A 21,464-nucleotide genomic window follows, 5' to 3' on the forward strand; every position below is an offset into this window, starting at 1 on the left:
CATATGCTGTCCTGGTTCCCTCTTTTTAGGTGTTCCAAATCCCGTCTGTTGGGTCTTTAAATACTACTGCACCCTGTGGTGTGCCTTCTGTTGTGGGTGAGGGTGTCCACGTGCGGGAACGGAGCTGTAGGGAATAGCTAGTCCAACAGAGACATTTTTTCCCTAAAGCGTAGAAACACAAGACATGAGAGAGAGAAGGGTTGATGGGCAGACTTGATAATGAAGTTAAAAGAGTCAATCTGATAAACACTGGAGAGACAGCTTCTAAAATTTCACCATGTTTCAGGATTACCACATTCGTATTGTTTACCTAATGAATATTTGATGTTTCCTTCATGTATAAAGTTGCTGTTATCTGATTGGGGTGACAGGAGGTATCATCGCCTTGTAGCTTCTTCATTTGATTACCCATGGGTCTGCTGAATATAATGCGTGGTGGTCCAGCCTTGCTCAAATTAATCTAGTGTCTGTTCGCAGAGGAGAGCTATGAGAAGACCTTCCGCAGCTGTCTCCTTCACAGAGCCCAGCAAGGAGTTTTCAAATAAAAAAGCTGTCGTTCCTTTCCTGGAGTAATATTCAGAATCTACTTGCCCATTTCTAATTAACCTAATGGATATTGTTAAAACTTGGGCATTTGCAAGGGTTCATAGACCCGTAATCTGGGTGGTTCAGGAAATAGTTTTCTCATTGGATCAAGAGATGAGGAGAAGGCAGATGATCATTCATTTTTGTTTGATTTTGCTTTCCGGTGCTGTCTGAAAAGAGCTAGCCTGAAGATGTTCAGTAAGGCTGTGGCAGTCCTCTTCCGTATTTCTGCAATTTCCGTGGGCAAAATGGGAATGGACATTCCCCCAAGATCACACACAAGTCCAGCGCTGTTGGTGGTAAAGCTGCAGTGAATGACATTTTTATCCAGAGGTTATTTGTTGAATTGTTTACTGGTGTGTTAATAGAAAGGACTGGGCAGGAGGTGGTTGCAATGTTTGCTTATGAATGTCTTCGCATTGGTAATGTTTTTCTTAAAGTTTTACCTTCTGGAGTCATGTTGCTGCATGAGAATCTCAGTTTACATATATATTACACTTTAAAGGAAAAATCCAGCTGTGTCTTGGTCGCAAGGATTAAACTTGAAAACTTAAAAATACAAATTAATGTTGACAAATGTAGGCAGATGCCCAATTTGGTTTCCTTTAAAGATGTATTACTTTTTAAATCTCTTTAGTGTAAGTCCCCTTGCTTTTCAATTTGCATTGTCCTGGCACAAGCACAAAGCTGGAGGGCTGCAGCAGGTACTAGCACTGAAGTAAAGGAAGAGCAGTGCTTGAACCACACTCCACTCAAACAGGCGAATCTCCTAAATCGCTGTGCTATTGCAATGGACAAAGTGCTCAGAGGGGGCAGGGCAAGCGCTGCTCCAGTACAATTCACCTGACTGTAATATTCATCTTGTAATAAGAATCTCTTCTACATGTAATTCTGGTGGGATTGAAAATTTCCCAGTAAACCTCTTAGCGAGGCTGCTGAATTAAAACGAGGAGATACTTCTTAGGCGGTGAAGCCTGCCTGAACCACGCAATCTCTGCAGTTGCAGCAGGAGCTGCTCCAGACGGCCCATGCTCCCGCACCCAGGCACATCCTTATGCTGGCTATCAGATGCTGGTGGGCCAGCGGACCTGTCTAAGAGCTCTCGGTCTCTTGGGATTTGCCTGGGATTTGCCTTCACATTCAGTATGAATGCACCCAGCACGCTGCAACTTTGTGTGAAGCCAGGGATGTGTTTTGTGTCCAAACCGAGTCGTTTTCTGCATAAAAGGGGAGCCCGCTTCAGAAGCCCTGTCCTCCTCCTGGATTGCACAGCTGTGAAAGGAGTGGACCTGGGAAAGAACAGTGCATTTGTGCAGCACAGTTATGTGTTTAACATAATAAATGTTTATTGTCCTCCGGAGCAAAGGAGCAATAGGCTAAATTATAGCCCGGGGAGGGAAAGCTAGAATCATGAGGTATAGGCTGTTAATTATCTTTTTTTTTCAGCTGTCATAATGTACTGGCGTTTGCCTGCAGCTCACCCCCTCCCACTGCTCCATTACCTCCACCACCACTATCTCTAAAATATCTGCTTCCCGTACCACTGTGCCCTCCTCCTCTCCGGCCTCCTGCTCTTTCATTTGTAAGGCATCTCCGGCCTCCTGAGAGATTTGTGACTTCTCTCCCAGCAGCCGCTTACGGTGATAAAGGCCCTCAGACTGCCTCTCTCTGATTAATCAGCCCTCGTGCAGCCTCGATAGGGTGTTAATTTGTAAACTCAGTGGACAGGCAGCCGTGATAAGCCTCCACAGCTGCTGTGTGTCTGCCGGGGGGATGGGCAGATAAGGCTTCAGCCCTGGGATGCAGCCAAGAAATATTTTGGAGCAGTGAATTAGAAACAACAACAACAAAAGAGCCTTCTGCAGAGGCACTCCTTTGAGGTTGCTGCGGGTAATACAGCAAGTTTCAGTAGCAGCGGACAAGAGCCGCCTTCCTGATAAGCTCCCTGAACCCCCAGCCCAGAAAAGGGCCACATCAGGATTGCATCTGTAACTGGGAACTTCTGTGGGAGGGATGTCCATGTGTCATACGTCATGGTCCGGGCTAGGAGGACGGCGCAATCTTCTCTGTATCTCGTGTATTTATTGCAGTTAGCCCGATCCTTTTCAGAGAATTCGACACTGGTTTGTCAGAGGGCTGTCTGGCAGGACACGTCGCCTGCAAAAAAGGGATGGACACAAAAGGCGTCCAGAACAGCATCAGTGTCAAATGATTTTTGAGAGTCCCCCAATGTTTGCTGTGTGATGTGGTTCACGTAAAGTGTTATACAGGGTCCACTACGTATGCAGCATATGGATTAAAAATGAGAAGATCGCATTTCCCCTAAACAGCAGACCGTCCTGAGTGGTCTGAGACCACAGAGTATTGCAGTGGTCTGAGAAATAGCAAAGCGTGGTGTTAAGCTCTGAAATACCTAGGCAGAGTGGAGCAGGCTGCAGCGACGACAGGCATGTATTCTGCTTACCTGTTCAAGATTATGTCGAATGTTTCTAGTGTGCTCATGCAATTCTCCCTTTTTTGTTGAATCGATTATGTTTTCTTCAAAAATTGAAAGGAGGAGATATTCCACTGAATTTGTATCAGCTTTTTGGTTCAGCTGAATCCTAATGATTCTGCCACTGTTGGCCTCCCGAACTGTTCTAATGTTATCCGACAACTTGCAACAGACCATGGAAGCAGTTCCTTCCCTGGCTGCCAATGCAGGTTGTTATTCAGTACGTTTTTGAACTGCAGCAATTCTCAGACAGACAGTGACCTTTTTATGAAATCCAATGTCTTGCAAAACCCTCTTGGACTCTGAACTGTGATTTATAGCCATTTGTGTTGGAGGAGGCTGCAGGTGGGATTTGGGTGACACATAATTGGTTAAAAGATAAAATAAAATGAAGGTTGCCCTGCTGGTACAGTGATGGCAGGAGCTACAGGAATGAATTGCTTGGCAGTGCAGAGCCTGGCCCTCCTCCTCCCGCCCTCCTCTGTTGGTTGCCAAGTCCTGTCTGGCAGGCCATTACAATGATAAATGCAGGTAGCTGGCAAAGACCACAGCTGAGAGTTTGTTCTAGCGTGCCAAGCCGTGCTTGGCATTCCCAGTTGGTGCCAGCATTTGCACTCTTACTCAGTTTGACGGAAACCAGGACATGAGGTGTGAATTTATGTCCACATCCTTCCAGGAGAGAGTTGGGATAATGAAATGCCAAGGCAGCCCTGGGAGCAGCAGAGTAATTTGGTAGGTACCAAACAACAGTCTGCCACCTGTCATTTGCAGTACAGTCCCTGCTCTCCCCCATCACTCTTCCTACAATGCACCCTTTGAATTATAAGAAGTTTTAGGTAGTTCTGCAAAGAGCACTCGCCATTCCGTTTGATTTAGTGCAAATAAAAACCCATATCCCAGCCAAATAGATAGTCTGGCTAGATAGTTTCAAGCTGCAATGACAATAATACCAACTACTATAGTAGCATGTTACACAGTGTTCCCAACCTTTCCTACTCATAGGCAGGTTTTCCCCTACATTTGTAGCAAAAGCTAAATCGTCAATCACCTCTGTGGTTGCCTAAGTCAATCTCTGGGTAATTGAAAAATTTAAAACGTGGAAGTCCAGGCTGAAAAGCGTGCCTGTTCAGGAGGGGGCTCGGCTCTCAGGAGAAGGCATGAGATCTCTGATTTTTTATATGTTTAAATACAGATTGCACAAAGCCCTTTTATAAGTGCATCACGGAGAATTGTTTTTCACTGACTGGGGCATATATCAGTTGCCCTTAACATGGACACATTGCTGCCTCTGACCTACGGTGAGAGGTGCAGCCTGATCCAGTGACACAGGGAGAGGACTGTCCTCTGGATGCCATTTGTAGACCAGACTACCCAGAAGTGATGCTGATGGCGGTGTCCATGAAGGCAGAAGTGAAAACAATCCGCTGTGAGAAAAAGAACAGCAATGTCTACTTCACATTCTGCTTTCTCCTCTTTTTCCCTGCTAGCTGTAACTGGCGCTTGCTTGGTGGGAATAAGCCAGGATGTGGAGCATACAGACATGTAGTAAAGGGGAAATCAATGCTGGTTAGAATGGAAAATAGCCAGGAGTGTAAAATCAAGGTAGGTTTTGGTAGCAGTTTGGGACCTGAGGTTTGAGGGAGGAGGATACTGAGATAAGGACCAAATGCACCTTAATTTAAATTAGGACACACAGGCACAATAATATTAAGCAAATATTTTGGCTGGTTTTAATGAGGGACAGCTGGAAATTTTCTTTTCTGGTCAGTGTCTCTGCAAACAGCTGAGGGATCTTTTGCAGCTGCGTGACCAGCCTTGGTGAGGCCCAGGAACTCCCCAGCTTCCTCCTTTCTCCTCCTTCACTAAATTTTTTTTCAGTGCATGTATTTATTTATTTATTGGAGCTGAGCTGGGAAGGAGAGGGAGTTTGATCTTTTCCTTTGGGAGACAGCAACTGCTCGGAGGAAGATGAATCATAAAGCATGGCTAATGGAGAGGATAGGAAGGGGAAAACTCTGGGCTATAGCCATTCTCCAGGGGCTGGAGGGATGGTTTGAGAAGAGAGGGAAAAGGAGTTAGCAAGCCTGTGCCCCAGGGCTCTGATAGCAGACATGCTGTAGGTCAGGCATCCCGCTGCTTTCAGAGCATTAGGTCACCCTTCGTCACGGGTAAGAGGCGCATCTGTGCAATAAGCCAACAGACCGCAGCAGCATATGTTCAAGAATTACAGTTGCTGTTTAATCTAAACTAGTTTGATCTATCCCAAAATGGTTGTAAAACTATGAGGAACATGCTCTGGATTCAAAATGGTGTTATTTTAAGCTTATCACTGTGTTGCCAAAAGAGAAGGTCCAAAACAAAACTGTAACATCGAACTTGCGGAGAAGCAATGGGCTTGGCTCTTCGTTGCCCTGTGCTAACTGAATCAAACTGTCTGTACAGCATTTCTCTCAGTGCCTTCCAGTCATCATCCACTCTGCCTTGCTTTCCCTTTGCCATCATGTAAATTCAGTGTAATTCAATGGTGAATTGGGACCAGTGATCTCTGCTTCTAGGCTCTCTATGGCCTAATTTAATTCTCTGTTCCCAGACTTGTGCTAGCTTCTCAAAGGGGCTGTTGCAGAAAATCGTCATGGTTATATAAACTGCCGAGAGAAATAAGCGTTCTTGGAAGAAAAAGTGACAGAGAGAGGAGTGCACTGTCAAAGGCCCTTTCCAGGACAGTAGCAGTACTGAATATGCATGTGCTAAATGAATGCAAGGTGGGAACCTAAGCAAGTATGTTGCTGGATGAACGTACAGTTCAAGAAGGTTTTTGTTTCTAGTGGACCTTCTGTAGAGTGAACTTCCATGCAAGATATGGAAGACTCATCAGTACCTCCAAGAGTTGGCCTTGAATCAGGATTGAACTAAAAGTATCTGGGGCATTTAAGGCATTGCTATTTCAATAAGTAGTTGCCTGTTAGGGTGTTTGTGCTGCATGTTTCACTGTGATGTGTTATGGTGTAGCTAAAGGCACAATTGAAGTTTTAGGATTGTTCCTAGAAAGCTGGAGATCTGTCTGGCATTCATTCTTGCTCAGGGAATATTATCTATTATTAGTCCTTATTTGCATTGGACATTAACAGCCAGAATTTCATAAGCGATCCTGACCATCAGCTGGAACCGGATTTTTCAGAACAACCGGGTCACCGTTCAAGTATCTAAATGGATTTTTGGAAACGCTCCGTACCCAGTAGCTCCGGTCAGGTTGGTGCCCCAAGGGCAGCTGCTGATTGCTGAGCCCCCTTGAAAGCCCAGTCTATAAATTCTGTGTGAAGGTCTTAGGAGGGAAGGGGACAGGTGAATGTCTCTGCTGTCAGGAGATAATCACAAAATGCAGTGTGGATTTGTAGAAGTCCACTGTGTATCCTGTTCCCTCTTGCTTAATCCCTTACACAGCTTGATTGTGCTCTGTCCCAGCCAGCCATGTACCACAATGCTGGATTTTCCTAGAAGGTGTCTCAAAAAGCTAGTTCATGTACTTCTTACTCCAGCTTTTTTTCCTGTGGTGGTGCATGAAATGACTGACTTGCAGGTCTAACTTTTCTTTCATCTTCTTAATTGAGCTGTGATTTCCCTCCAAAAATAATCCTGGTTTTGCAAAGACCGTAGGTCCCCTTGAAGCATCCCCTCACAATGCAGGCAGTGTTACCCGTGGGTTGCTTCTGTATCCTGGAATGTGTTGAATGCTTTCTTGGTCTTAAGGGTGAATTTTAGTTTGGTTTTTGTGTGTGTGTGTGTGTGTGTGTGTGTGTGTGTGTGTGTGTGTGTGTGATTTCTAGGCTCCTCTTGCACCTTTCCATATGTATCAATTTCCATTTCCTATAGAAGAATCACAACCCAAACAATACCTTCCTGTTTTAGTTATTGTTCTCATATTGCTGAATGAAGGGGTCTGGTATGAATGACTTACAGAATCAACTGGAAACTAGTAAAGCAATATTGACACGTGCTGAAATTCTCTGCTAGACAAGCGATCAAGTGGCATCAGAGTGATGGGTAAAAGCAGGGGAAACAGATCAAAGGGATGAAAATTGATCCAAAATTTTCAGGTAGTGTCCGTGCTTTATGCTGAAAGTTTCTCTAAGCGTATCCAACACTTCTAGTCTGAAAATCTGGAGAAGGGTTTTCTTGAGAGCATTTTAGTGCTAAGTTCAGTAACAGTGTGAAAACAGTCTCTCTTGAGACTGGCTCTTGGCTGTCTAGAAGATAGGCAGCCATCCAGAAATAAAATTTAAACTGTGTTTTACTGCCTCCTTTTCCTTCTACCTACCATACTGGACTCAAATTTGGAGGGAATGCTTGGCTTTTGCCTGCTACAAAACATACATACCAGGTCCCTAACACCACGTGCTCTTGCTCCTTGTGAACCAGAACTGCAGCCTTATTAGCAATTTCCCAACATCTTGTGATCAGGCGCCTGAAGTATCAGGCTTGGATCTGGCATTTGGTGTTCCAGGAGACTGCGTGAAGATCCACAGAGCCTCTGTTGTTGGTGATAAGGAACGGTTTTATTCCCTGTTAGCCATTTTATAGGCTACAAAGGAAAAAAAAAGTAATTACTGTGAGCCCTGATATAGTTTATAATGCTGTCTCTGTCAGATGATGTTGTTCTGTTATATATAATCATTAAATTATTAATCTGTAAGAGCTCTTGCACCTTTCAGCTGCATTGGGTTAGTGGGAACCAGGATGAATGAGGCATGGACTTCATTATGCCTCACTGTTCACCTTCAGAGGAGAGGGTGTGCTACATCCTTTGTGGTTACCACCTTACATTTTGAGGAAAAAGCTGCCTTTGTTAAGCTTTTAGTGCTGAATGTTTTATATGAAACGGTTTATATGTGCTGGGTTCAAGGGGAGGAAGGACGAGGGACTGGAGCACCACTCCTCTGCTTGCTCTTTGCAAAGCAGAAAAGGGTAGAAATGTTGTTTTTCTCTGCAGTGTATTCAGCCTAGTTTCAAGCTGTCACAGAACTGGGTGGAGACATTTTCCCCTTCAGATCTGGTGTAGAAAAGAAGAAAATCAAAATGGGACAGAGAATTGCTAACTTTGTTGAATAAACCGCAAAGGGGGACCTGCAAGGCTTGGTGCAGATCTTAGCCTGTCATGAAAAGGGTGCTGGGTCTTAAAAGTTTCAGCAATTTCAGAAACTGTGCTGCTCTCTGAAATCATTTGTGTGTGTTTCACTTTTGGGACAGATGTTAGATATGCTTAAAATGCAAAGGTCGTTATTGGAAGCGAGGGTGGGACTTAGCAAGCAGCAGCTTTTATGAAAATATGCCTGTCTTGGGCTCTGCCGTGGTGCTCCATGGGGGAGGGAGAGGAGCAGCAAATGTACAAGGAAGGCTAGAGGTGTCTTTTGTCTGTGAGCTTAGGCTGGGGATGTCTCTCTGCCTTATGCAGCAACAAAAAGGAATTTGGGGGGCAGTGAAAGACTTGAGGGGTGCCTGGAGCTGCCTCAGTTGCCCTTGTCCCCAAGGTGGTCCTTCAGGTGGAGACAGGCAGGAGGCAATGAGGGGAAAAAAAGGAAATTTTTAGTTTCATTTTGTAATCAAAAAGTGTGATTTCCTGGGATGGCTTGAACCCTTCCACATAAAGAACTCCAAATGCCTGGTTTTGCTCACAAGGGAAGAATTCCACTTTTTTTTTTTTTTTTAATCCCTTCTTAAACATATGCAAATTATTTGCTTGAAACAGCAGAAAATTTGGGAGGGGACTTGTTTTAGCAGATGCGTTGGTTTGCTGGATTTTTTCACTCATTAGTGGGCTCCCTCAGACACATAGGTTTTATTGTATGCTTCCTTTAAAGGGTGACTGATGGAATTGAATGATGTATTCAGGCTCTTCCTCCCCCAGCTTCCCTCCTGCCTTTACAGCAGCTCGCAGAATATCCTATAGCACAGGCATTCACTGTTTCAGAATGGTGCTCATGCCAAAAACTGCTCAGATCTGGAGCTAGAAATCACCAGAAGTGAGAGCAAAAGTTACTGTAAACTCTAGGTGTGAAAGTTTGTGTCTGTAAACTGTGGCTGTGATGTTGAAAACACTGCTCTGTAAATGTTGACTCTATTGTTGAAGGCGGTGCCACATATTGATAGCAGAAGACTGAGCAATAATCCGTGTGTTTTACTTTGTCTCAAAAGTGAATTTTCCTGCTTGACTTCCTTAAACGTTGTTTTTATATAGTCTGGACCTGTAGCGCTGAGATCTTTAGCTCACGATTAAACAGTGCCAGTCTATATTAAATCCTCAGTACTGAATTATGCAGAAGGGAGTGAGCTGGTTGTTGCCATAAAGCGGTGTCGGCGGGACCCAACTTTCCAGACCAGGCGAAGCATAAAGCTTCTCCCAGCTGGGTTGGCTGCTGCTGCCGGAGCGGGTCTTGCAGCCGGCGGCTTGCTCTGTACGGCACCCCGGGGAAGGGCAGCTCTCCCGAGCAGGCTGCCGGTGAACAGGGTCCTCTTACGGGCTGCACACCCCGCACCCCAGCATCAGAAACCAGCACTTAGGATTTGTGGCTCAGCTGCCGATTTACTGCTTGGGCTTTAGTGCAAGCCATGCCGAAGTTTCATTGCCTATAAAATGGGGGAATCTTATTTATCCACCTGCCACGTGTCCTAGCGCTTATGCTCTGAGGCTAGGTCCTGGCTTTGTGTAAGCTGTTAGTATGGGTGAGTTCCCAGAGCCTGCAGATGTGTTCTGCGTGCGTGGTGACTTTGTGTTGATTATAAGTGAAAAACCTCTTAACAATGGGTTGTAAATTCAGAGTTGGCTGTCAAACGTTTTATGCACCACTGTTGTTGCTGCTGTGTGACGCTGTTACACTTTCTTTGCAAACCAGCCTAGGCAAAACCTTGTTTAATCCTGGTTCTTCCTCTCTTTAATCCATGCAGTGAAGGGATCGTGCAGGTAACTGATTTTCCCTAAGATTTTAGGATCCTTTTGCTGAGCTGTGTAACGATCATACATGCCACAGCTACACGTGCAGCTTTGTCGTGGACATGATTCAGAATTTCTTTCTTATGTGTCTCAGCCTCAACCTATTTTTCATGTCGTTTTCCCTCTCTTTTTTATGCATTTGCATTAAGTAAGACATTCAGTGCTTGCAGTGCCACTTTCCTCAGAAATAACATTAATAGATCACTCTTTCTTGCTTCTTACTATATTTCATGCAGATCCTGCATTTTACTATTTGTTTTTTTCCTTCTGAGTCGTCATTTAAAATATATAACAGTGTAATACAATTCATAGTGCTCTTTTATCATGCAAATCTCCCAAGGCACCTTAGAATAAAATCAATAAAATAAAAAAGAAAATCAACTTAGTTCAGCCATGTGTTGAATTAATTCATTGTTTTTAAAGCAGAGCCAGGGGAGAAAGGCTTTTTTCACTTTCGATATCTTTTGCTCTTCAGCTTTGTACCTCACCCCATTTTATTCGTGCAGCAGTCAGCGCCAAAACGTTGATATTTTCAGCTATCTTCTAGATGGTAGTAATGTTGATCGTGCTCCCTGCTCCTAGACCAGCTTTGATTCTGTAGAGGCTACTTGCTATTTTATCAGATAGCGAGGAGGAAAAGCTTATGCTGAAATAGGTTGACTGTTTGATATCAGTGGGGGGAGGGAAGGAAGCCATCAAATTAACTCATAAAAGCTTTATTTACGATGAATGGACTTTTTTTCCCCGTCTGTCATTATCATCTTGTCTGTAACCCAGTGACCCTGATTATCATGAAGCTGTTTACAAGGTTTAGGTTAATTGGATTTCTTTAACTATTTCCCAGAGCTGTGAGGAGCACAAATACACTGCCGTGGAGTTCAAACAGCATAATGCAACCCAGTTTGCAAGGAGACGGGCTTCTTCCAAGAGGAAGTCGTTTTATTTCATACTCAACTAAGTGCATAGCAGCATGTACCTATCATTTGGCATAATATTAAATAACACCCTCTTTCATACAGATGTGTTCAGTTGCAACTTGTGTTTCCAATACACAAATTACATTTTGCATGTTCAGCAAGAAACGAGCTTATTTTCAATGAGAGGGGCTTTGAAATGTTTTTTTTTTCCTTCAGCTTGATAGCAGTTTCACTGGTTTTGTTTTTATATGAGGAATCATGGATAAAATAGCTGTGCATTGCATGGCTGCCTAAATAAACGAGACAGGAGGATGTAGTTGGGTGAGATCAGGACAGTACTTGTATACGCTTTGCTTTCATCTTCTTAGGATGCATGCTTATCCTTTAATGGCACAACATTGCACCCTCCAGGTGCAATGTGTAATTGCAGGTCTACAGATAACCGACTTGTTTTATGAGCTGTGTTTTTGTGAGCAAGCTTTCCTAAATTCTCCTTTAGTATTACTCACCCTCTTTTTCTCTTTCTTTTTCAGGCTTCTGTAGGCTCTGAGAAGCTGTTCTCCCCTGCAGGAAATAAAGGTAAGTGATCTGGAGAAATGCTTTCTTTACGTTAGAGCAAGAGATTTGAGTTGTGAATCTGAATCGTGCGAATAGCGGGACATCAGTTTTGCGAGCGCCTTTAATTTTGCCACACACATTGTCATAAGATCAGCTTTACAGGCTTGTGATTATTAAGTTAAAATTTAGAGCTGCATTGTCTCAGTGTGGGGTGTGACTTCTTCCCTACCAGTCAGCTTTGTAACAAATGTCTTAGAGAGAGGGATTACCGACAAAGGAGAAGTCAGACTTTACTCTAGGGGATATGCTTTTCCCTCTAATACAATCAAATCCTCATTTATTTTAAACAAATCAATGTTTCACTGTTACCTGTATTATCCTTACAAGGGCTTGCACACCCCTCTCCTGCCAGTGCACACAGAGCATTTTTGTCTGTACGTCTCGGTTCTCCAAAACAAGGTGGAAGGTGCTCAGCGCGTTGCAGGGTTGCGGCTCGCAGCTCTCACTATTACTATTAATTGAGAGTTACCTGTGATACGTGCTGGGTGTTGCTAAGAGACTGCGCCATTTCAGATTCCCCCTGGGAGGTACAGTGACATATCTCTAAATACACCAAGCCCTCTTTTGAGGGCTCAGTACAGCCGTGAAACAGAGCTGCTCTAGTTTCATGTGTTCCTAGGGACAATCTCACTGAGATGGATACTGGGCAAAAATACTGAAGAAATAGCCTTGGAGAGGGCAAAGTGTGGTACAGGATGGAAAGCATGGCAAAGTGTGGTACAGGATGGAAAGCATGGCACTGGGAATGGTTCCGCTTTGTCGTGTGAGGAGGCTGGTGGTGTGGCTCTGAATGAATGTTCAGGTTGTGTGGCTGTTGTGCAGCGTTCCCAGCATGGAGCTGCAGAATAAAATCAGTTCAGAGCAATAATGAATACTGGGGACATGCAAATACCCCAAAGAGGGGAGATGAGGCCCATTAATAAGAAGTGATGAAGTAACCTTCTCACATTATTTCAAGAGGGCCAAGAAAGGAATAATTTGCAGTTGTGTAGGAGTAGGTGCTGGCCATGGAAAGGCGTTTTGGTGCTTGTGTGCTCCATCACCTGGATCCAGGCCTGGTTTATAGCTGGGCTCTTTAACAGCGGTAAGCATTAGGAATTCTCTTTCTTTCCAAGCTTTGCAGATTTTCAATGCCAAATGTGGAAACGGATGACAAGCCCATTATGTTATTACATTTGCAGATATTTTTATGAAAGTATGCAGCTTTATCTGGGGGAAGGAGGGAAGTTTAAACAAATGGTGAGGAAGAGCATTTCTCTTCTCTCAGCCTTGGCTCGCTGATAAGGCAAACCAGATTGCCCAGACGGCACTGCCTCAGCAAAACAAAAATCTTGCCATCCTGCATAAATGCATGGCACAGAGATCTGCTGGAGAGGCTTATGTTGAAGTGTTAGCAGCTTTGTTGGCTCCTCCTCATGCTGAAGCCATGCTGAGATCCCCCACCCCTTCATATCACAGAGCAGCTCAGCAACATGAGTTTTCAAAATACCTCCTTATCAGGAAGTTGAATGTGTGAATGCCTGTGAATTTGCTGTCTTGAAATTTGTGTTCACTGCTGTTTATATCCCTGTAACTTAAGCCTGTTCCTGTTTGGTTTGCTGTGTGTGTAGGCATTGCCAGCTTTGGGAAGCTTTGGGTTCAGATCATGATTTTTGTCTTGGACTTCTCTTTTGCCCTGGCCCTGACCGGTGTAGCCTTGCTGATTGGCACGGGCTGCGATCGCGGGCAGGCTCTGCTGGGGGCTACCTCAGCGTTTGGCACTTGCGTTGAGAGGTGAGAGAAAATTGCCTCAGTGAGATTTTGTGCAGAAACCCAAACAGCGCTAAATTCTACCCTTCGCCCTGTTATCACTCCCGCAACGCAAGAGCCAGATTTGTCTTTGGCACATGCAAATAAACGCCACTCCGGCACGACCAGGCTCGGTGATGCCATATGGCTGGGAGAAAGTGACTTTCAAAGCGTTGCACTTAAATTCCTTTTGTGAGATAAGAGCGTTGATTTAAGGCCCGTGTTCTCCAGGGCTGGAGCCGTGGTGGCTGTGCGGGGAGGGGATTAGCTCAACACAGTTTCCTGATGGGCACACGCGTGGCGCACCATGTGCTTGTCCTCTCCCGTGGGCATTTGCACTATGCCCTTCTTTTGTAAACACTTGCGGCCTTTCTGGAGAAATATTAACTAGCAAATCTGCAGCATCCATGCTGCAACTTTTATTGAAGGTAACCAGGCTTTTAAAACACAATAAAGTGGATTCATTGTCTGGTGCAACTCCCCCTGTTCCCACAAACTTTCCCTGGGGATGTGTTTCGCCCTGCGTATTTGTTTTATGCCGTCCTAGTTTATCAGCAGCTTAGCAATGCAATTAAGTATTAAGATAGACAGGTTTCGCTTATTTGAAGCTGGAACAGCTGTAAAACGTAACCTTTGACCATATTTCACAGCTCCACAAAAGGCCTGAGGAGCAGCGTCTATTGTCTGGGGCTCTCGTGGTAACGTTTGTCTTTGCCCCCTCCCTGCCGGGGCTGTGGCGGCAGCGGTGCTCCTCCTTTTGACACCAGTTCATCTGCAACAACAGATGCACGGCGTAGATGTCCACTTCGGGGACCAGTCGCTATTATGCGACAGAGAGAGTTGTCCTGACCCGGGGTGACCTCGGTAGTCACAGCTGTGAAATAGGCTGAATGGGGCACTTTGAGCTTCCAGGAAAAGAGATTAAATCCTGTGTGTAAGGAAATAATAATTAAAAGTAAAAGCAGAGAATCCCCGATCTGCTCTGCTGACAGGTCTTTGTTTTCTGACGCAGAAAAGCGTTTGTTTAGCCAACTTGTCGCTGCAGCATGGTTACAAGGGCATTTGCTGCTGAGGGCTGGGTGTTACATCCTCCTGGTGAATAAATCAATAAACAAATAATAAAGGTCTGTTTGCTCTCTCATGCAGCTCCTTTCTCACAGGAATCTCCCAGCCAGTCCTTTGCTTTTTCTGAAGGGCAAGTGCCATGCAGGGCAGGGGAGGCATAGGCAAAAGCCAAATCCATCCCTCTGTCTCCAAGTGGGAGAGTGATTCTCTCGCAGAGCGAGTGACGGTGATTGATAGGAGGGCAGATGTGTTGTGGGTCTGAGGAGGTGAGAGGGACATTCACCTCTGAGTCACTGGAAGGACCTCCGCCTGCCTGCTGTGATGATATTTTTAAGGGGGGGGGGGGCAGGATAGTTTGTATTTTAAGGACTCGAGTGTTGTGTTCTCGCTGCTGGCTCCCTCCTGCAGTGGGCTTCCCTGATGGGTCTGGCTGGAGGTGGTTGAGCTTTCTCCCACCGCTCCTTGCTGTAGACCTGCTGTATGCCAGGGAAAGCAGGAGAGGTGGTGCCTTTTCTACCACAATAACCTTGCAGCTGTAGCCCAGGAGACCTGCTGAGTCTTCAGCGTTTGAACCCAGGGCCACTGGTGGGGTTAGGGTGAGATGGACGTCTTAAAGTAGATGTTTCCCAAATGGCTTTAGCATTGATCAAGGGCCCTGACGAGGAAAATCTCAATCGCAGAGTAAGCAGAGGCTGGGCAGCAGCTAAGGTGTGTCTGTTCATAACCCCAGGCAGGCTGTGGGTGTGGAGGTGCTGCCTGTGAGATGAAAGGGGTGTCCAGGAGCCCCCAGGGCATCAGCGGAGACACCCTCCAGGAGTCAAACCTGCACAGCCATGTCTGCCCTGCAGCCCCGGGGGACACTGGGCAGCAGCAGGGGGACAAAGGCTTTGAAGTTTGTTGAAGCTGAGTACGTTGCTCCTATCTTTGGATCGAAATCAAGCTGGACACGGAGGGAGCAGTGTAATCCATCTGTCTGGTGGCACGGAGTGACTGGCGGGGATGCAGCTCTGCCCTGGGCTGGTTGGGGGCTCACTGAACTCCATGCCTCGATTTCCCCCTGCTGCAAAAGGAAGACTAATGCTTGTCAGCCAAGTGCACTGAGAGACTTAATTAATGAATGTTTATCAAGCGATTTATCAAGAGATCCTTTTAATGAGAGATTCCATAAACAGTGCAAGGCTTCATTTTCATGGCAATAATAAATGACAGTGAAAATAAGTCTTATCCTTCCCCCGCATGTGCACCCCCCAGGAAAAAAAGATTGCTTACCCTCCGCTCTCACTTCTCCCTGGGTTTCTAGGCAGAGGGCTTTGAAGTGCTATCTTTCATCATGAACTGTACACATTCTCAAAGCTCTAAAGCTCACAGGCTGTGTCTTATCCCTCTGACGAGAGGGAGGCAAGCTTTCTCGGCGTGCAGGTCGTAATTGTCAGCCATGGGATGTGCCGCAGCCACCCGCCCCAGCGGGCTAATGCAGCTTATGGTTCTTTGAAGTTCCCTCCCTTTATTTGCTGTCCTCTTGACCACAAAACTGTGCCTTGGGCCAGCAAGAGAGATTTCTTGTTCAGAGACAACACTGAGCTCTGACAAGCACATCTGAACCAGAGAAGAACCCATGTTCCTCTGAGATCACTGCTCCATAATGTTGTTGCCTTAAGGGGACTGTCTCTCCTTTTTCTCTCTGCTGCTTCTCTTCTTTTTTTTTTTTTTTTTAATTCAACACTAAACTGTCACACTAAATCATTTTAAATGCTGGAACTACAAAACCTCCAGTGTAGGACATGCTGTTAAAAACTGGTGGTTATTACTGTGAGATGGGGTGAGAGGGGAAAGGAGGGGCAGCAGGGCAGGGGCAGGACGGGAGGGCAGCAAGTCAGCTCTCCAGGAGGAACCTGTGAGTAGTGCCCGGTGAAGCAGAAAACAACCTGAACACAGCTGAGCTCAAAATAACGTGCTTGGCACAGGTTTGCAGCAGCACAGCTTAACAGTCGCTCAGCGCTGACAGGGGAATTGAGCCCGGTGTCTCCTGTGCTTGCCGTGCTGCTTGCGTGCTTTGCTCTGCCTCTGGTCCTGTCCCCCTGGCCCTCTCTCTCCAGTTGTCAGGGTCAGAGACTCCCTGTCTGGACTGGGACAGCATCTCCTGCAATCAAGTCCACCTCTCCTTCAGGGCCTATACCTTACTGTGCCGGGATGTAGAGCTTTCCATCATGAGAAGATCTGCATAGACACAGAGCAAACGTCTCACAGCACCCAGTCAGGCAATTAGCTGTGTTTTACGTGAATGGAGGTCAGGAGAGATACCATAAATTTTCCCAGTTTTTCTTGCGTGGGGTCCACAGAGGGGTCTGAGATGCAGGAAGAGCGGAGATGCATCCCGGCTCTTGATCTCGGTTTTATCCCCAGGTTCTGGTTACGTTTTGATGAGGTCACCATCTTGTGTGTGATTACCTGCACAGTCAGTGAACTTGAGGGGGATGATAATTTACAGCTGAATCTTTGGACAAAAGTCCGCCATAATTACAGGCATGCAAAAACTTCCACAGCAGCATCTGTAATAATAAATAAGTAATGCATTTACTTAGATAGCAACCACATTGCTATGATTTATACAGTGCTCAGGATGCTCTGCAGCTGCTCTACTCCCCATGTTGCAGCTCTTATGATTTTATCACAACCTTACAATATTCTGTGTTTTTCATGAAACTCAAGCCCTCAGAGGATTGTACAGAAATCTAAGCTTTAATTTCATTTTTTAAGCAAGACTTTAGTCTTCCTGGCTACAGAGAAGAGCCTGGAACTCCGATTCTTCTGTGCCTCAAAGCCAGCAGGCAGTCAAAAAGAAGCCCAAATACTGTTTTTAACCTTGTTTAAAGATGGTTTGTGATTTGTAAATGCTTGGGGTTGGCGATACTGGATACCCTACTGCTAAATCCAGCATGCGACCCCATCCCAGCATCCTCTTTTTGAAAAGTTCTATCTGCTTTGTCACTGCCTGGATGAGTACGTTAGCCTTCTTACATATGCATATTTATAATTATACAGTGGCCTGAGAAGGAGGAGGACTTTGATTTTCAAACAGTGTGGGCAACTGAGATAATCACCTAAGTCACAGCCAGTTAGCCACATTTCAAAACAAAACCAAACACAGAAAATAGCGTAGTAAGTGCAGTCTTGCAGTCTTTCAGTCTTCTTGCAGTTTTCTGATTTTGCAGGCTCTGGAAAGCTCTCAGCCTTCTCTTTGGGAATCGGAATGTTCTCTCTGCCTCCCCTGTTAGCTATGTTGTATGTATTTATTAGTAGTTCAGGGTATAACCAACCCTATCCATAGCAGCTGTCTGTGAAAATATGATGGACAGGTAGGAGAGACCATTAGCCTTAACCACACTGTCCGGTTAAGTTTGTAAAACTCAGTTAGACTGCAAAAGTGGATAATTTATTAACTTCAACACAAATTGAGTGTTGTATGCCTCCCAAAGTTAGAGCTGCCTCGTGCAAGTGGGCAGGTTTTGCTTGCACCATTTGCCGTGCGGTTTGCACAGCTATCTCCGGGTTTGTCTCCTTCAAGTGAGCCAGCATAGAGCTTTCTTTGTAGCTTCAGGCTGCAGCCAAGAGAGTTGAAAAGTTGAATTATAAACATTTCCAGGCCTTCTGGTTGGTATCTTGTGCTTTGTTTTGTTATTTTAAGGATGTGGGGTATGTTGCTGCATTCCTGTCAGTGGGATTAGAATGAATAGAAGCAATACTGTAGGAGATAAAATGTGTTTAATTATTTATTTGAGAATTACAGACTGAAATTGCTTTTTGATTTAAAGCATCCAAGTCATAGATATGTTTTTGGAGTAGAGAGAGGCACGCAGAAACATATATATGCACAATTACCTAGGGTAATGTAAGAAGTCTCTTTGCTCAACTGCCCTTCCTTTGCAGAATTTGTTCATTTCCTTAAAGATTTTAAATTTCAAATGCGGCTTTGTTAAGTATCACAGAAAGCTAACTGCATGCTGTGCCTTGCCCACCAAAACGTAAATAAAATAAATAAAGTCTTCGTTGTATAAATGTTATGAAGTGGGTGGTTTATTTTCTTTAATTATACTTTTTATTTAAAATAAACTATAAAAGCAAAATAATATATATCCTGAATGGGCCAGCACAAACTCGTATTGATTGAGTAGGCATATTCTAGCTTTTCTTGGTTCGTGTGAAAGTAGATAAAAGGACCATCAAGCTGTAAATCAGAAAAAAAAGAAAGGAAAAAAAAATAAATTCCTTCCAAATGCGTGTAGTAGTTTACATTGCCTAGACTTTTAAGGGATGTTTGAAAGATACCATCTTTTTACTCCTTGTTTATAGTTTGCTTATCTGTTTTCGTGAGTAGCAAAAGCCAAGCCGGTAAGTCTTAGCGCTGCTTCCAGCTGCTGTCCCTGATTGCAGGATGCTGGTACAGGTTGTATCTCAGCCCCAGAAGGATGCTGTAGGGCGGTGATGTTAAGAGCAGTGGTTGCAACCCCCACAAAGCTATCGGGTCTTCTCGATTCTGCTTTTAAAATACCTCAGAGACATGTTTTATTCATGTAAGATTTTGTAAAGCTTCAGTTCCTGAGAAAATTAAACACCGGGTATAAACCTGATTCCCTCTTCGTATGGACTAGCACTGCGGTGTGGGGCAAGAGGGGGTGTCTGGACCTCTAGTACATGTCTGAGCACGCTGCGGCCACCACGTCCCCGTTTAGATCAGGCTTGCTCCTCACGAAGGAGAGTCCTCCTGCTCTGCAGCCCCCCTTGGCCCGGGCTGGAGGTGTGCGCCAGCCTAGGCTTGTGCTATTTTTTTAAGTTCTCCGATGCTCCTTTCCGTGCCGCTCTCCACCCCGTGCTCTGTGTTTCTGTTTCGGTGAAGCAGTTTGACAGGTTACCGATGGGCAGCTATCCTCTGCTGTATAATAGCCCATTAGGGACTCCCGCAGACACGGTAACCCTGCGCTTGGTGCAGGTCAGCGGCATAAAACAGGGCAGCCTGAGGATCGACAAGTAATTTGACAAGGCGGTGGGGGGTAAGGAGGCTGGGGCAGGGGGGGAGCTGGATCTGACCCCGGGTCGGCTTGTGTTTCCTTCTGGGCAATCGATGGGAGTGATCAATGAGACCAGGGCGTGCCGTTTAATTGCAAATGGATCTGGTTACTCTTTTGTGTGCAACGCTGGCGGGGTCTGTAAGTCCCAGCGAGGCCCCAGCATCCAGCAGCCGAGACTTTGGGAAAAGAGGATGCTCTCAGCATCTCCCTGCTTCTCCCTCTCCTCTCACCGCCGCCCCCAGAGACCAAGGCCTTCTGCCCGGGACAGGGACGTGGCTGATGTGTCCCAATCAGCCTGTGTGGCGAGCAGTGGTAGCCAATGCTATGTTTCAGGGCTGCGGGGGTGTTGTTTGGGTTATTTGTTTTGGTTTTTTTTCCTATTAGCTTCATTTGAAACCACTGCTGTAAGCTCTCCGGTCCTGTCCCGTGGGAGGGGAGGAGGGGAGGCCAGGTTCGGGGCTTGCTTTCAGCCCACAGGGTTCCTGCCATTTTCTCCTTTAATAACTGCGCGAGCCATGCACGCATGTGCTCGCCACTTCTCTCACCTCCTTGCTTCACTGACCATCCTTCCTGCTAACAAGGGCTGAACACAGTTCCCCGTGGAGCCTGTTAATGTTGCTGCCGAGCTGCCCGGGGACTCGCAGCGTGAGGCTTTCCTTCCATCTCTGCTGCTCTGTGTGCTCAGCCCCAGCTCCTGGGCTCAGTTCAGCCAGGTAAAGCCATACTGACTCCATTGACTTCACTGGATTTATTTGGGTTTACACCAGTGTATAAGAGAGCAGGACTTGGCATAGTGTTTGTGTTTGCGTGTCTGTGTTTCTGAAAAGGATACTTGTTCTAGTTTGTTGGGGTTTTTTCCAAACAGTAAATATTTTCTTGTAAATAGCTGGGACAGAAAAGTGACTGCAGTGCTTTTAGTTCATTTATTTGCTTTAAATTGATGGCAAAGTCTTACAGGAGGTAATAGGAAATTAAAAGCTTTCTATATTTTTTTTTTAATCGTCCTGCAAAATTTATTGCAGAATTATATCCCCGCTCTGGGATTCTGTCAGACAGTTCAAAAAGCCTTTGGAAAGGTTCTCGTTCGCCATTAAATTTTAAAAGTTATTGAAGTAATTTTTATGGAACCCTATTAAGTTTCTGAAGAAACATATTGGTTTCATCACTAATAAATTCTTTAAGGCTTACCCATAAGGGAATAGTCAGACTTCCAGATCTCTCTCCAGTGAAATGGATGCTAACTTTTTGCCCTGTTGGAGATATATTCTTAAAAGGTATCAGCAAGGTGAGCAGCAAAGCTGGGAAAGCCTGATTGCACCCAAATACATCACCTAGCACTGCGAGATGGTGGGTTCCTCGCCAGTCAACCCACTAGAGTTTGGGTGGAGATTTTAGGAAGGAGGAGTTTGTTTGCTTTAAAAGGTGAGGAAGGAGAAGATTGCAGATGGACCTGTGCAGATAAATCCTGGTGTGGGGTTAAACTTAGACCCCAGCATCTGTTTCTGAGCACCGTCGTGTTCGGGAGAGGTTGCAGCCTTGGAAAAGAGGGACAATGCCGCCTGGAAGTCCCTGTTTCTCAGGTTCTCCTGGTGCTTTCAAAATAACATAAAATAATGTGTTCCCTGTGCTTTTCCACTGCATCTAGAAAAGCACACAGAGACTTCCTCCCAGTGAAAGGAAAGTATCAAGCTGGCTTTGTGCTTAACTTAGCGCTCACAAGCGCCTTTCGTATGCAAGCGCAGAGCCACCTGATGAAAAGCAAATGGGCTAGGAGGGAAATAAAATTGTGTAATTGCCAGTTTCCTTCAATTCCGCTCCCTCTCCCGTTTTGCATAAAGGAGGCTATTTAAGTCTCAGCTGGAGTGAGGTTTGGTAATAAGCAGACGTCTATGAACCTGCATCTGCTGCTGGTGTCTGCTTAGTTTGTTCTGTATTTCCATATTTAT

At 45.4% G+C, this 21,464-nt stretch overlaps 1 protein-coding gene across 16 annotated transcripts in view; it reads left to right on the forward strand.

Annotated features, from left to right (window-relative positions):
* The window catches only part of FBRSL1 (fibrosin like 1), a 558,326-nt gene that overhangs the window by 488,426 nt on the left and 48,436 nt on the right, over positions 1–21,464 (forward strand). For all 16 annotated transcript variants that reach the window (XM_052798081.1, XM_052798088.1, XM_052798095.1 and 13 more), the window contains one exon: positions 11,515–11,560. In XM_052798081.1, coding sequence (XP_052654041.1) covers positions 11,515–11,560 — 46 coding nt within the window. The remainder of the gene's footprint in view (positions 1–11,514; positions 11,561–21,464) is intronic.

This window comes from Harpia harpyja, chromosome 9, assembly GCF_026419915.1.
Source record: "Harpia harpyja isolate bHarHar1 chromosome 9, bHarHar1 primary haplotype, whole genome shotgun sequence".
In the NCBI taxonomy this organism is placed as follows: domain Eukaryota; kingdom Metazoa; phylum Chordata; class Aves; order Accipitriformes; family Accipitridae; genus Harpia; species Harpia harpyja.